This window comes from Lampetra fluviatilis, chromosome 53 (genome assembly GCF_964198595.1).
Source record: "Lampetra fluviatilis chromosome 53, kcLamFluv1.1, whole genome shotgun sequence".
In the NCBI taxonomy this organism is placed as follows: Eukaryota; Metazoa; Chordata; class Hyperoartia; order Petromyzontiformes; family Petromyzontidae; genus Lampetra; species Lampetra fluviatilis.
In genome coordinates, this window is record NC_136327.1 from 1,334,601 (window position 1) to 1,350,462 (window position 15,862).

General features: G+C 58.6%; 1 protein-coding gene across 6 annotated transcripts in view; it reads left to right on the top strand.

The window, feature by feature from the left end:
• LOC144949260 (CUGBP Elav-like family member 4) overlaps positions 1–14,699 on the top strand; it is a 24,356-nt gene extending 9,657 nt beyond the window's left edge. Inside the window, exons 3-13 of one of the 6 annotated variants that reach the window (XM_078879173.1) lie at positions 2,234–2,282; positions 4,607–4,732; positions 5,164–5,243; positions 7,316–7,459; positions 8,528–8,672; positions 10,230–10,376; positions 11,465–11,560; positions 12,202–12,282; positions 12,537–12,680; positions 13,865–13,973; positions 14,559–14,696. In XM_078879173.1, coding sequence (XP_078735299.1) covers positions 2,234–2,282; positions 4,607–4,732; positions 5,164–5,243; positions 7,316–7,459; positions 8,528–8,672; positions 10,230–10,376; positions 11,465–11,560; positions 12,202–12,282; positions 12,537–12,680; positions 13,865–13,973; positions 14,559–14,586 — 1,149 coding nt within the window. In that variant the 3' untranslated portion in view covers positions 14,587–14,696. Of the gene's footprint in view, positions 1–2,233; positions 2,283–4,606; positions 4,733–5,163; positions 5,244–7,315; positions 7,460–8,527; positions 8,673–10,229; positions 10,377–11,464; positions 11,561–12,201; positions 12,283–12,536; positions 12,681–13,829; positions 13,974–14,558 lie in introns of all 6 variants that reach the window. The other 5 variants (XM_078879177.1, XM_078879175.1, XM_078879174.1 and 2 more) reach the window with 5 other exon arrangements.
• The last annotated feature ends 1,163 nt before the right edge of the window (positions 14,700–15,862 follow it).

A 15,862-nucleotide genomic window follows, 5' to 3' on the forward strand; every position in this document is an offset into this window, starting at 1 on the left:
GTGGTGGGGTGAGGGGTGGTGGGGTGAGGGGTGGTGGGGTGAGGGGTGGTGGAGTGAGGGGTGGTAGGGTGAGGGGTGGTGGAGTGAGGGGTGGTGGAGTGAGGGGTGGTGGAGTGAGGGGTGGTGGAGTGAGGGGTGGTGGAGTGAGGGTGATGGAGTGAGGGGTGGTGGGGTGAGGGGTGGTGGAGTGAGGGGTGGTGGGGTGAGGGGTGGTGGAGTGAGGGGTGATGGAGTGAGGGGTGGTGGGGTGAGGGGTGGTGGGGTGAGGGGTGGTGGAGTGAGGGGTGGTGGGGTGAGGGGTGGTGGAGTGAGGGGTGGTGGAGTGAGGGGTGGTGGGGTGAGGGGTGGTGGAGTGAGGGGTGGTGGGGTGAGGGGTGGTGGAGTGAGGGGTGATGGAGTGAGGGGTGGTGGAGTGAGGGGTGGTGGAGTGAGGGGTGGTGGGGTGAGGGGTGGTGGAGTGAGGGGTGGTGGGGTGGGGGGTGATGGAGTGAGGGGTGGTGGAGTGAGGGGTGATGGAGTGAGGGGTGATGGAGTGAGGGGTGATGGAGTGAGGGGTGGTGGGGTGAGGGGTGGTGGGGTGAGGGGTGGTGGGGTGAGGGGTGGTGGAGTGAGGGGTGATGGAGTGAGGGGTGGTGGGGTGAGGGGTGGTGGGGTGAGGGGTGGTGGAGTGAGGGATGGTGGAGTGAGGGGTGGTGGGGTGAGGGGTGGTGGGGTGAGGGGTGGTGGAGTGAGGGGTGGTGGGGTGAGGGGTGGTGGAGTGAGGGGTGGTGGGGTGAGGGGTGGTGGGGTGAGGGGTGGTGGGGTGAGGGGTGGTGGAGTGAGGGGTGGTGGGGTGAGGGGTGGTGGGGTGAGGGGTGATGGAGTGAGGGGTGGTGGGGTGAGGGGTGGTGGAGTGAGGGGTGGTGGAGTGAGGGGTGGTGGAGTGAGGGGTGATGGAGTGAGGGGTGGTGGAGTGAGGGGTGGTGGGGTGAGGGGTGGTGGAGTGAGGGGTGGTGGGGTAAGGGGTGGTGGAGTGAGGGGTGATGGAGTGAGGGGTGGTGGGGTGAGGGGTGGTGGAGTGAGGGGTGGTGGGGTAAGGGGTGGTGGAGTGAGGGGTGGTGGGGTAAGGGGTGGTGGAGTGAGGGGTGGTGGAGTGAGGGGTGGTGGGGTGAGGGGTGGTGGAGTGAGGGATGGTGGAGTGAGGGGTGATGGAGTGAGGGGTGGTGGGGTGAGGGGTGGTGGAGTGAGGGGTGGTGGGGTAAGGGGTGGTGGAGTGAGGGGTGATGGAGTGAGGGGTGGTGGGGTGAGGGGTGGTGGAGTGAGGGGTGGTGGAGTGAGGGGTGGTGGGGTGAGGGGTGGTGGAGTGAGGGGTGGTGGGGTAAGGGGTGGTGGAGTGAGGGGTGATGGAGTGAGGGGTGGTGGGGTGAGGGGTGGTGGAGTGAGGGGTGATGGAGTGAGGGATGGTGGAGTGAGGGGTGATGGAGTGAGGGATGGTGAGGTGAGGGGTGGGGGAGTAAGGGATGGTGAGGTGATGGGTGGGGGTGATGGATGGTGAGGTGAGGGATGGGGGGAGTGAGGGGTGGGATGGGGGGTGAGGGTGGTGGAGTAAGGGGTGGTGGAGTGAGGGGTGGTGGGGTGGTGAGGTGAGGGGTGGTGGGTGAGGGGTGGTGGAGTGAGGGGTGAGGGGGTGAGGGAGCTGGATTAATATCCATCAGAGTTGTGGTTTAATCCCCCCCCCATGCCGTCCGCCCCCCCCCGCCGCGGATTAAGGAGCCACGCGCTGATCGGGATTTATAATCACATAGACGCGAGCCGCAACCACAACAACAACAACAACCACCACCACGAACAACAACAACAACAACCACACCACTAACACAACCGCACCTTTAACACAACCACTAACATAACCACAACCACCACACCACTAACACAACCAAACAACAACCACACCACGAACACAACCACAGCAACCACTCAGAAACAACCACACCTTCACCACCTTCACCGCATTCACCTCACCACTCTTGGGTGTGCGCTGTGATGATGGGGTTGTGATGAGTTGGTGTGATGATGACGATGATGATGAGGTGGTGTGATGAGGTGCGTGATGAGGTGTGATGAGGAGGTGGTGTAGAGGGGCGATGGTGTGATAACGTGGCAAGGTGAGGTGGTGGTGGTGATGGGGGAGGCGGTGTGGTAGTGGAAATACGAGGTGGCGTGTTACGTGACCCGTGCTGTCGTCTCCTTGCAGATGAACAGACCCATCCAGGTGAAGCCAGCAGACAGCGAGAGCCGAGGAGGTTGGATTCCCCACCTCACCACTCACCTCCTCACATCGCCATTCACCCACCGCGACACACACCTTCTTCCCACCCCTCGTCACTCACCACGACTCACCAAACTCGCCTCACCCACCTTCCCACTCACCTCCTCCCCACGTCCAACCTCGTCACGCCTCATATTTCGCCTCACCCATACCTCCTTACTCACCTCGTCGCCCACCTCAATGCACCTCTTCATGATAACGAACTCGTCAAGTGTGGTTTATGAGGGAGGTATGGGGGGGGGGGGTGAGGGCTCCGGGGGGTGAGGGTACGGGATGAGCGGACTGCACGCCTCTCCCTCCCTGCCTTGGTGAGTGGCGAGCAGAGACGATTGGTGAGTGTTGGTGAATGGCGAGTGGTGAGTATTGGTGAGTGTTGGTGAGTGGCGAGTGGTGAGTATTGGTGAGTGTTGGTGAGTGGTGAGTATTGGTGAGCATTGGTGAGTGTTGTTGAGTGGTGAATGGTGAGTGTTGGTCAATGGTGAGTATTGGTGAGTGTTGGTGAGTGGTGAATGGTGAGTGTTGGTGAGTGGTGAATGGTGAGTATTGGTGAGTGTTGGTGAGTGGTGAATGGTGAGTATTGGTGAGTGTTGGTGAGTGGCGAGTTGAGAGTATTGGTGAGTGTTGGTGAGTGGTGAATGGTGAGTGTTGGTGAGTGGTGAATGGTGAGTATTGGTGAGTGTTGGTGAGTGGTGAATGGTGAGTATTGGTGAGTGTTGGTGAGTGGCGAGTTTAGAGTATTGGTGAGTGTTGGTGAGTGGTGAATGGTGAGTATTGGTGAGTATTGGTGAGTGTTGGTGAGTGGTGAGTATTGGTGAGTGTTGGTGAGTGGCGAGTTTAGAGTATTGGAGAGTGTTGGTGAGTGGCGAGTTTAGAGTATTGGAGAGTGTTGGTGAGTGGTGAGTATTGGTGAGTATTCGTGAAGTGATTAGTATTGGTGAGCAGTAATTGTTGATGGTGAATGTAGTGAGTATTGGTGAGCAGTGAATGGTGAGTTTTAGTATTAGTGGTGAGCGTATCCTTGCCCCGCCTCCTTATGCAATGGAGCAGATGCTGTGCTTGTTTGGTTACCATGGTAACGGTGCTGTTGCCATGGTAACTGGGCCGGGAGGCAGCGGGAGTGAGCCGTTTCCGTGGCAACGGGAAATCGGGGAACCGTGTCAGATGTGAGGAAGATGAGGGTCCTCGGGAGGTGTGCTGAGGTGGTGAGGGTGAGGAGGGGAGTGTGAGGGTGGAGTGTGAGGGTGGAGTGTGAGGGTGGAGTGTGAGGGTGGAGTGTGAGGGTGGAGTGTGAGGAGGGGAGTGTGAGGAGGGGAGTGTGAGGGTGGAGTGTGAGGGTGGAGTGTGAGGAGGGTGGAGTGTGAGGGTGGAGTGTGAGGAGGGGAGTGTGAGGAGGGGAGTGTGAGGGTGGAGTGTGAGGGTGGAGTGTGAGGAGGGTGGAGTGTGAGGGTGGAGTGTGAGGAGGGGAGTGTGAGGGTGGAGTGTGAGGGTGGAATGTGAGGGTGGAGTGTGAGGGTGGAGTGTGATGAGGTGTGAAGGTGGAGTGTGAGGGTGGAGTGTGATGAGGTGTGAGAGTGGAGTGTGAGGGTGGAGTGTGAGGGTGGAGTGTGAGGAGGGTGGAGTGTGAGGGTGGAGTGTGAGGGTGGAGTGTGAGGGTGGAGTGTGATGAGGTGTGAGGGTGGAGTGTGAGGGTGGAGTGTGAGGGTGGAGTGTGAGGAGGGTGGAGTGTGAGGGTGGAGTGTGATGAGGTGTATGGGTGGAGTGTGATGAGGTGTGTGGGTGGAGTGTGATGAGGTGTGAAGGTGGAGTGTGAGGGTGGAGTGTGAGGAGGGTGGAGTGTGATGAGGTGCACGAGCCCCAGGATGCTCAACGTCGCGTGTTTGGGGGGGTCGGGGTGACTGTGTACGGGGCCCCCTCCCCGCGCGTCAGCTGGGCGAGGCTCGCCACTGGAGGTCGCCCCGGGGCCACTCGGCACTCAGGGCACGGGCACGCGCGCGCGTGACCCTCGGGGGAGCGGTGGCGCAGCGATTGGCGCACCGCGCGCTCCGAACCCGGACTTCGAGTTCGACTCCAGGGCTCACGACAAATAAAAACAGCGGCGAATATCTGAACCGGTCCTGCCGGTGGTCTCCCTCCCTCCCTTAAGGTCGACTCAGCCATAAAACGAGCCCTGCGGTGTATAATAAAACATCGGCGGCGGGGAGACAAAGGCGGCCGGGCGTGGTGTTTGTGCACCATTACCCCCCCCCCCACCCCCAACAGCGGTGTGTGTTGGTCACCTCGTGTGTCGCCTGTGTCCAGACCGCAAGCTGTTCGTGGGCATGCTGAGCAAGCAGCAGGCCGAGGAGGAGGTGAGGAGGATGTTTGAGGCGTTCGGCTCCATCGAGGAGTGCACCATCCTGCGCGGGCCGGACGGCAACAGCAAAGGTGAGCGGTGGTGAGGAGGTGGTGAGTTGGTGAGCGGTGGTGAGGAGGTGGTGAGTTGGTGAGCGGTGGTGAGGAGGTGGTGAGTTGGTGAGCGCGAGCAATTGGTGAGCAGTGGTGAGTGGTGAGCACCGGCCGTTTGTTGTGTGTATGCTGTGTGTATGATGTGTGTATGATGTATATATGCTGTGTGTATGATGTGTGTATGATGCATATATGCTGTGTGTATGCTGTGTGTATGCTGTGTGTATGATGTGTGTATGCTGTGTGTATGTATGCTGTGTGTATGATGTGTGTATGATGCATATATGCTGTGTGTATGCTGTGTGTATGCTGTGTGTATGATGTGTGTATGCTGTGTGTATGTATGCTGTGTGTATGCTGTGTGTATGTATGCTGTATATATGCTGTGTGTATGCTGTGTGTGTGTCCAGGCTGCGCGTTCGTGAAGTTCTCCAACCACGCCGAGGCTCAGGCGGCCATCAACGCGCTCCACGGGAGCCAGACCATGCCGGTGGGACCCCACCCCCCACCACCACCGCCGCCTTCCCCCATCAGTGCCTGTTCCTTCAACCCCATTGCCAATCAGAGTAGTGTAGCGGTTAAAGCGCTGCGCTATGAACCCGGCGACCCGGGTTCGATTCCCGCTCACGGCCAACACCAGTGACGATTATCTGAACCGGTCCCAGGCCTCCCCTAGGTCGACTCAGCCTCAAATGAGAACCCGGTGCGGTGTGTAAACATCGCCGCTGGGGAGACAAAGGCGGTCGGGCGTGGTGCTGGCCCACCCACCCCCTCGTGTGCCGTTCTGGCCTTCATAGGTGCTCGCTAACAGCACTTGCCCCTACAGTCTGTTAAGGCTATACAGGGGATATTTGTGTTTCTGTGTGTTTCTGTGTGTCTGTGTGCCTGTGTTTACATGTTTACGTATGTGTCTCTGTGTGAGCGTCTGTGTTTACGTGTGTGTCTGTGTCTTTGTGTGAGCGTGTGTCTGTGTGTACGTGTCTTTGTGTGTTTACGTGTGTGTCTGTGTGTGCCTGTGTTTACGTGTGTGTCTGTATCATTTGTGTTTACGTGTGTGTCTGTGTGGCTGTCCTTGCGTCTGTGTATTATGTCACTGTGTGTCTGTGTACGGTATTTGCGTCCGTCTCTGTATATCTGTGTGTCTGTCTGTGTCTGCATGTGTATCTGTGTCTATGCATCTTTGTGCCATTGTCTATGTGTCTTTATGTCGTGTTTATGTGTCGATTTATTTGTGCATGTGTCTGTGTGTCTGTGTGTATATGTGTCTTCATGTCTGTCTACGTGTCTTTACGTCTATGTGACTGCGTGTCTGTGTGTCTGCGTGTGTCTGTGTTTCTGACAGGTCCCTTAGGGAATTGTCCGTAGAATCCCCAGCCATTCCCGCCACTGTTGACACGAATGGGATTCTCATCGCTATTCCCAGGATCGCCAGCACGGGGCGCTAATGTTCCCAAGATCCCATTGCAAGTGCCTGGTGTTACTATGGCAACAGCGCTTGATTGTTACTATGGTAACAGCGTGTGAATGTTACTATGGCAACAGCGCGTGAATGTTACTATAGCAACAGCGGGTAAATGTTACCATGGCAACAGTGTGTGAATGTTACTATTGCAACAGCGCGTAAATGTTACCATGACAACAGCATGTGAATATTACTATGGCAACAGTACGTAATTGTTACCATGACAACAGCATGTGAATGTTACTATGGTAACAGCGCGTAAATGTTACCATGACAACAGCGTGTGAATGTTACTATGGCAACCGCGTGTGAATGCTACTATGGCAACCGCGTGTGAATGTTACTATGGCAACAGCGTGTGAATGTTACTATGGCAACCGCGTGTGAATGCTACTAGGCAACCGCGTGTGAATGTTACTATGGCAACAGCGTGTGAATGTTACTATGGCAACCGCGTGTGAATGCTACTATGGCAACCGCGTGTGAATGTTACTATGGCAACAGCGTGTGAATGTTACTATGGCAACAGCGTGTGTACCTTTGTGTGTCTATGTCTACGCGTGTCTGTGTTGCATCGCTCGCGAACAGCACTTGCCCCAACAGTCTGTTAAGGCTATACGGGGGATCTTTGTTTTTGTCTTTGTATTATATGTCTTCGTGTGCCTTCTGTGTCTGTGTACCTTTGTGACGGGCTATTTTTACCTGTGTTCCATGTATAACTTCAAGAGGCGTGCCTGTGTGTGCGCGTGTGTGTCGAGGTAGTGGAGCGGTTAGCATGCCGTGCTACGTATCCGGCGAACCGAGTTTAATTCCCGCTCACGGAAAACACCGGTGACGATTATTTGAACCGGTCCTGGGCCTCCCCTAGGTTGACTCAGCCTCAAATGAGCACCTGGTTGCGGTGTGTAAACATCACCACTGGGGAGACAAAGGCGGTCGGGCGTGGTGTTGTCCACTCACCCCGTCATGTGCCTTACCGGCCTTCATAGGTGCAGGTGCTGCTTGCTAACAGCGCTTGCCCCAACAGTCTCGCGTGTCTCCGTGTTTACGTGTCTCAGTGTATCTCTCCGCGTGTCTCCGCGTGTCTCTCCGCGTTGCAGGGTGCGTCCTCCAGTCTGGTGGTGAAGTTTGCGGACACGGACAAGGAGCGAACTCTGCGCCGCATGCAGCAGATGGCCGGCCAGCTGGGCATCTTCAACCCCATGGCGCTGCAGTTCGGCGCCTACGGGACGTACGCCCAGGCGGTGAGACGTGCAGGGATAAAGGTCCCCCGCGTAGCCTTCAATGAACCGTTGGGGCAAGTGCAGTTTGCGAGTAGATCTTGTTAAGGCCGGCGCGGCGCACGAGGGTCTGGGTGGCCACCGCCACGCCCGCCCGCTCGCCCGGCCGTAGCTAAACTCTAAGTAATTGTTGTTTTACCAGGTAAGGCTCACTCAGCTATATAGCTCTTTTTCATAAGTGACCTGGTCACAAATGGTAGCTCAATTAAGTGACTTATCACGTGGAAATTTATAGCAGCCAAATGCTTGAAACGCATGTTAATTCTAAACGTGGAGGGAAAAAGTGGAGAAAAATCCACACGACCACGGGGAGAACACACACACACTCCAAATATATACAGGGATCAAGAGTCGGAATCGAGCCCATGGCCTCCTGTATACCAGGCGAGGTAGTTTACATCTCGCCACCGCGGTGTATTTGCCTCCCTTCCCAATGTTCATGTCAATTACACACGGCACCAGGCACTCATTTAAGGCTGAGTCGACCTCGGGGTGGCCAGGGATACACACAAAGCACAGACACGCGCGCTGATTACATTAACACGCGTGCATTCACACGTGAAAATGTACACACATACACAACTCTACACACAGCTGATTAAAGTAGCAGGCAGTGCACCTGATGACGGAGACTTGTGTTGCCTCCGAAACGTCGTGAATTTTATTTTGTTTTGTTTTATTTTACTTTCATTAATTTTAATGTTTTTACCTACGTGACTTTACCGAAAAAACCTGAGAATATGAATCATTGCAGTCACGAAAGCTTCAAATCTAGAATTAGCAGGCAGTGCATAATAGCGAATGTATCAGCAGGCTGTCTGAGAGCAGGCTGTGAGTGGTAGTTGGGACAACTGCTGGGTGTGTTGTTTGACAGCGTTTCGTGTGATACAGCTGTAGTGTAACAGCTGCCCGTGTGGTGTAACAGCTGCCCGTATGGTGCAACAGCGGGTCGTATGGTGCAACAGCTGGTTATGCGGTGCAACAGCGGGTCGTGCGGTGCAACAGCATGCCGTGTGGCTGTGTGTGTCGCAGCTGATGCAGCAGCAGGCCGCGCTCATGGCCGTGGCCCAGGGCGGCTACATCGCCCCCGTCTCCGCCTTCTCCGCCGCCCAGATGCAGCAGATGGCGGCGATGAACATGACGAGTTTGGGCGCTCCGCCGATGACTCCCACGTCAGGTGAGGCGCCTGCTCCTCCTCACCACCCGGGCTCACTCCTCTCACCTCACCAACCGTGAGACGACTGTCACACCTCGTGACCCACTCCCTATCACCATCACACACACATGCTCACACACGCACCCACTCAGACACTCACTGGCTCACACACTCACCCACTCACTCAGACACTTGCTCATCCATCCACACACTCGCTCACCCATTCACTCACACATTCACTGACTCACACACTCATTCACCCACTCAGACACTCACTCACCCACCCACTCAGACACTTGCTCATCCATCCACACACTCGCTCACCCATTCACTCACACATTCACTGACTCACCCACTCACACACTGATTCACCCACTCACACACTCACCCACGCACACACTCGCTCATCCACCCACACACTCGCTCACCCACCCACTCAGACATTCACTGACTCACACACTCACCCACGCACACACTCACCCACACACACGCTCACCCACGTACACACTCACCCACGCACACACTCACACACGCACACACTCACACACGTTCACCCACCCACACACACACTCACCCACACACACACTCACACACGTTCACCCACCCACACACCACACTGCAGGCCACCTCTCTTCCCTTTCTGCATCCTCCCTCGCACCGCTCCACTTTGCAATTCCTTCCTCCCCTCATCGTCTCTTTCCCTCCAAGCTCTTACGACAGCAACCTTGCTCAAATGAAGAAACGTCTTCACGTTCTATCCATTACAGCGCTCATGCTCGTGCTGTTTGTTGATGGCCTCTCGACGTTTTGCTCAGCAACTGTTGAACGAAGACCCACCTCAGCGCTTCCTGGTGGCCGCCTTGGGGCGTGATTTGGGGGGTAATTAGTTACTTTGGTTGACGATCTGACAGCGGAGTCATAGGCGTGACTGCATTGTGGTTATCCATAATAGAGGTTTTTGGGTTAGATCGCGTAAATATAAATGTGTCGTTAAACCCGCCACCACCCGACACAGCTAATTGGTAAGGTTCGTCAAGTAAACAAAACATGCCAATTCGTTACTAGTACAGCACACCGGTGTGTTGGAGAGTAAAACCCACAACATTTACAATTTGAGTACAACGTTTCGCCAGTAATTACAACCAGCATCATCAGGCGACAGCCAGAGTTGTGGAGAAATCCTCCTTATTGGTCGCGAAAGCCGACATGTTAACTTGCGTTGTGGTTGTGCGGTTGTGTCTGTGGTGGTGTCTCTCTGCTTGCGATTGTGCTGTTTGTGGTCATGTCTGTGTGGTGAATGTGCGATTGTGGTTGCGTGTCCCTGGTTGTGTCTGTGTGGTTGTGTGGTTGTGATTGTATGGACGTAGCTGTGTCTGTAGTGGTGTCTGTGCGATTGTGATAGTACCACTGTGGCTGTGCGGTTGTATTATAGTTACATCGATGTGGTTGCAGCGGTTGCACGGTGGTTACACCACTGCGCGATCGAGGGTTTGCGCGGCGGCGGCTGAGTGACGGCTCGCACTGACGCGGTTGTAATGTGGCTGTGTTGTGGCTGTGCGGTTGTGATTGTGGTTGCAGGGGGCAGCACCCCCCCCGGGATCGGCTCGTCGGGCGTGCCGGCACTCGCGCCGCCCCCCATGAGCCTCAACGGCTTCACGGCGCTGCCCCCCCAGCACAACGGCCAGCCCGAGGCCCTGTACAGCAACGGCTTGCACCCCTACCCAGGTGAGCCTGACCCTTAACCCCCACCCAGGTGAGCCTGACCCCTAACCCCCACCCAGGTGAGCCTGACCCCTAACCCCTACCCAGGTGAGCCTGACCCCTAACCCCTACCCAGGTGAGCCTGACCCCTAACCCCTACCCAGGTGAGCCTGACCCCTAACCCCTACCCAGGTGAGCCTGACCCCTAACCCCACCCAGGTGAGCCTGACCCCTAACCCCCACCCAGGTGAGCCTGACCCCTAACCCTTACCCAGGTGACCCTGACCCCTAACCCCTACCCAGGTGAGCCTAACCCCACCCAGGTGAGCCTGACCCCTAACCCCACCCAGGTGACCCTGACCCCTAACCCCCACCCAGGTGATCCTGACCCCTAACCCCCACCCAGGTGAGCCTGACCCCGACCCCACCCAGGTGAGCCTGACCCCTAACCCCACTCAGGTGAGCCTGACCCCGACCCCTAACCCCACCCAGGTGACCTTGACCCCTAACCCCTTCCCAGGTGATCCCTAACCCCACTCAGGTGATCCTGACCCCAACCCTTAATCCTATCCATGTGACCCCAAACCCCATCCAGGTGACCCTGACCCCTAACCACACCCAGGTGACCATGACCCCGATCCCTAACCCTACCCAGGTGACCCTGACCCCTAACCCTACGCAGATGACCCTGACCCCGACCCCAACCCTACCCAGGTGGCTGTGACCCCAATCCTTAACCCCACCTAGGTGACCCTGACCTGACCCCTAACCCTACCCAGGTGACCCTGATCCCAACCCCTAGGTCTAACCCTGAGCCAAATTCTTAATTTAACAAGTGCCAGCGGTATGGGGAGTGGTAGTGTAGCGGTTAGCACGCTGCGCTATGAACCTGGGTTCGATTCCCGTTCACGGCCCCACACCAGTAACGATTATTTGAACCGGTTGTGGGCCTCCCCGAGGTCGATTCAGCCTCAAATGAGTACTTGGTGCGGTGTGTAAACATTGCTAGTGGGGAGGCAGAGGCGGCCAGGCGTGGTGTTGGCCACCTACCCCCTCGTGTGCCGTGCTGGTCTTCACATGTGCTCGAGAACAGCCATAACAGTCTATTAAAGGCTATACGGGGGATCTTTGTCTTTGTGCCACAGCTCAGAGCCCCACTGCTGCAGACCCCATGCAGCAGGCGTACGCCGGCATACAGCAGTACACAGGTGCCGGACTTACCGCACCGCACTGCCGGACTTATCACCGCACTGCACCGCACTGCCACCATACTTCACACCACACCGCCGTGCACCACCATGCTCCCACCCCACCACACTGCACCAGAAGAAAACGTCACCACCGCAACAACCACCACATTACTCAATGCCACACCACCACATCACACCGCCACCACCACGTACCACAACTGTACCACAACTGTACCACATCTATACCACTATACCTGCCTACACCTTCACACTATCACACCGTGACCCCATCATACCACCACGCAACATCACACTACCCTATTGCATCACAGTGTTTGCTGAGTGGTGATGAGTGAGTGTGTGTAGCGGTTAGCGCTGTGCTACAAACCTGGCGACCCGAGTTGGATTCTCGCTCACGGCCAACGCCAGTGACGATTATTTGAACTGGTCGTGGGCCTCCCCTAGGTCGACTCAGTCTCAAATGAGAACCTGGTGAGGTGTGTAAACATTGCCACTGGAGAGACAAAGGCGGCCGGGCGTGGTGTTGGCCACCCAGCCCCTCGTGTGCCGTGCTGGTCTTTAAAGGTGCTCGTTAAAAGCACTTGCCCCAACAGTCTATTAAGGCTATAGGGGTGATCTTTGTTTTTGTCTTTGTTCAGCGACGTACCCAGCTGTCTATGGACAAATCAACCAGAGCTTCCCACACCCGGGCACAGTGCTGCCTCAACAACAGAGAGAAGGTGCAAGCACATTACAACCACCACCACCTCTCTCACCTGGTCCATCCTGCCCCCTCTCTCACCTAGTCCATCACCCCCCCCCTCTCACCTGGTCCACCCCCCCCCCCTCTCACCTGCTCCATCCCCCCCTCTCACCTGCTCCATCCCACGTCTCTCACCTGGCCAATCCCCTCCCCTCACCTGGTCCATATACCCTCTCTTACCTGCGCTCACCTCTTCTGACCTCTTTGCTGCTCCTCCCCCCGCCCCTGCAGGCCCCGAGGGCTGCAACCTCTTCATCTACCACCTGCCGCAGGAGTTTGGCGACGGGGAGCTCACGCAGATGTTCCTCCCGTTCGGCAGCGTCATCTCCTCCAAGGTGTTCGTGGACAGAGCCACCAACCAGAGCAAGTGCTTCGGTACAGACACTCACCCCATCCTCCTCGTCGCTCCACCCTCACCCGCCGCTCCACCCTCGCGCAACCCTCCATCCTCACCCGTCACTCCACCCTCACTCGCTCTACCCTCACTCACTCCACCCTCACTAGCTCCACCCTCACTCGCTCCAACCTCACCCGCCACTCTACCCTCAACCGTCACTCCACCCTCACTCGCTCTACCCTCACTCACTCCACCCTCACTAGCTCCACCCTCACTCGCTCCAACCTCACCTGCCGCTCTACCCTCACCCGTCATTCCACCCTCACCAGTCACTCCACCCTCACTTGCTCCACCCTCACCCGCTGCTCTACCCTCAACCGTCACTCCACCTTCACTCGCTCCACCCTCACTCGCTCCACCCTCACGCACTCCACTATCACCCGCCCCGCCCTCACTCACTGAGTGTGTGAGAGTGATGGTGTGTGTATAGCTGAACAATGTGTAGTATCCACTCACCACACTCACCACACTGCCCCTACTGCCCACTCACCCACCAGCAGTCATTGGCCACACATCCCCTACTGCCAACAGCAGCGTCACTCACCACTCACCACGCTGCCCCTACTGCCTGCATGCTCGCCAGGTGAGGGCACTCAACACTCACCAGTCACCAATCACTGCATCACACCTACAACTACCAGGTGAGGGTACACACCACGCTCACCACTCGGCGCACCGCCCCGACTCCCCGCACACTCACCAGCCGAGGTCACTCACCACACTCAGCGCTCCTCCCACTACCCCGAGCGCCACACTCACCAGGTGAGGGGCCACTCACCACGACGCCCCCTGCTGAGCGCCACACTGACCAGGTGAGTTTGGATAATCCGCGCTCTGCCCAGGGCACTCACCACACTCACCACTCACCGCACCGCCCTCCCCTCCCCCCACCCCACTGAGCGAGTGCACGCTCACCAGGTGAGGGGCCACTCACCGCCGGTGTGGCGTGTGCCCGTGCCCCAGGGTTCGTGAGTTTTGACAACCCGGGCTCTGCGCAGGGCACTCACCACACTCACCACACTCACCACACTCACCGCACCGCACCGCCTCCCCCCACCCCACACCGAGCACATGCTCACCAGGTGAGGGGCCACTCACCACCGGTGTCGCGTGTGCCCGTGCCCCAGGGTTCGTGAGTTTTGATAACCCGGGCTCTGCCCAGGCTGCGATCCAGGCCATGAACGGCTTTCAGATCGGAATGAAGCGGCTCAAGGTGCAGCTCAAGCGACCCAAGGACGCCAACCGCCCCTACTGAGACGCACACTCACCAGGTGATGGGCGACTCACCACACTCACCACTCACCACGCCGCCCCTAATGAGCACACGCTTGCCTGGCGAGGGGGGCCACTAAACTATTCTCACCTGGTGAGCGGTGGGAGGGAGGGGGGGTCACTCGCCACACCGCCCAGACTAAGCGTGCACTAGCCAGGTCAGGGACAACTCACCACACTCACCACACTGCCCCGACTGAGTGCACACTCACCAGGTCAGGGCGACTCACCACACTCACCACACACCCAAACGCCCCTCCTGAGCGCACACTGACCAGGTGATGGGCGACTCACCATACTCACCAGGTGAGGGCACACTCACCACACTCACCACTCACCACTCACCCAAACGCCCCTCCTGAGCGCACACTGGCCAGGTGAGCGGCGACTCGCCATACTCACCAAGTGAAGGGCCACTTCCCCGCACTCTCAAGGTGAGGCACTCACCATACTCCACTCACCCTGCACCACGCTCACCACACTCACCCTGCACCACACTCACCACACTCACCCTGCACCACACTCACCACGCTCACCTTGCACCACGCTCACCACATTCTCCCCTCTGCTGCCCTCTTTTTCAGGGAGACGTTATGGAACAGCAGCTTCTGACCCCCGCACGGGGTAACCCCTCCTCCCTCCCCCGCTGGGGTAACCCCTCCTCCCTCCCCCGCTGGGGTAACCCCTCCCCTCCCCCGCTGGGGTGACCCCTCCCCCGACGGGATAGCCCCTCCCCCCCCCACGGGGCATCCCCTCCCCCCCCCACGGGGTAACTCCTATCCAGGGTAACCAATCCCCTCCTGGGGATCGCCCATCCCTATTTTACGGGGTAACTCCTCCCCCTATGGGGTAACCCCCTTCCTTCGGCTTAGCTCTTCCCCTCCCCCACTCCGTATAGTATCCCCCGCCCCCTCTCCCTTGTATGGGGTAACCTTTACCCCTTTGAGATAACCCTTTCCTCTCTATGGGGTAACCCCTCCCCCATGGAGTCTTGCTCCCCACCCCGCCCCCTTCCCAGGGGTCCCCCCCCCCCGAGTCCCCCACAGGGTACCGCCCCCACCCCGGGGCTCAGACCCCCTGCAGCCCCCAGCCCCGCCCCCCAGGAGGGGAGGGCCTAGCCCCCACCCCCCACCCACTTCCCTGCGTGGCTGCAGAAGAGGCTCTGAGTGGCACCGGACGTTGGAGAAGACCGGGACCCCCCCTCCCCTCCTAAACCCCTTCGCCGGGGACCCCCTTCGCCGGGGACCCCCTTCGCCAGGGACCCCCTTCGCCGGGTACCCCCTTGCTGGGCGCCCCCAGCGAGATCGCTGACTCATCATTCCTTAGACCGTAGGGACCAAAGGACCAAACTTTTTACTGGAGGCGCGCGAGGTCGCGAGCGTCCGTGACCCCCAGCGCGCGGAGGCGGCGGCCGAGGGCCCCACCCCCGGGCCAGGGCCGCCTCAGGGGGCCCCGAGGGTCCCACAGGCAGCAGGGCCCCCCCCCACCACCCCTTACCCCCACCCCGCCCGCCCGCCCGCCCGCCCGTGCTGTCGCAACGCTCAGTACTTGAAGGTGGAGGTGGCAGCGCCTCCCCGTGACCCCAAGACTCCCTCCTCCCGAGACCGCCCCCCCCCCGCCCTCACCCCCCCTTGCGGCCCCCCGCGACCCCCCCCCCCCCGCGACCCCCTCCCCCTCGCGACGCGCGTCCCCTTGTGCTCCCCAACAGACCCCCGACTCTGCGCGCCTCGCAAGCCCCCTGCGCCCGCCCCGACCATGACCCCCTATCTGCACCCCCAGACGCGTCTCTCCCCCAGACCCCTGCGCTGTGATGTAGGGGCTGTCAGGGGGTCCGGGGTGGTGGGGGTCGAGGTGAGACACGGTTTTGCGATGCCCCCCTACCCCGCAT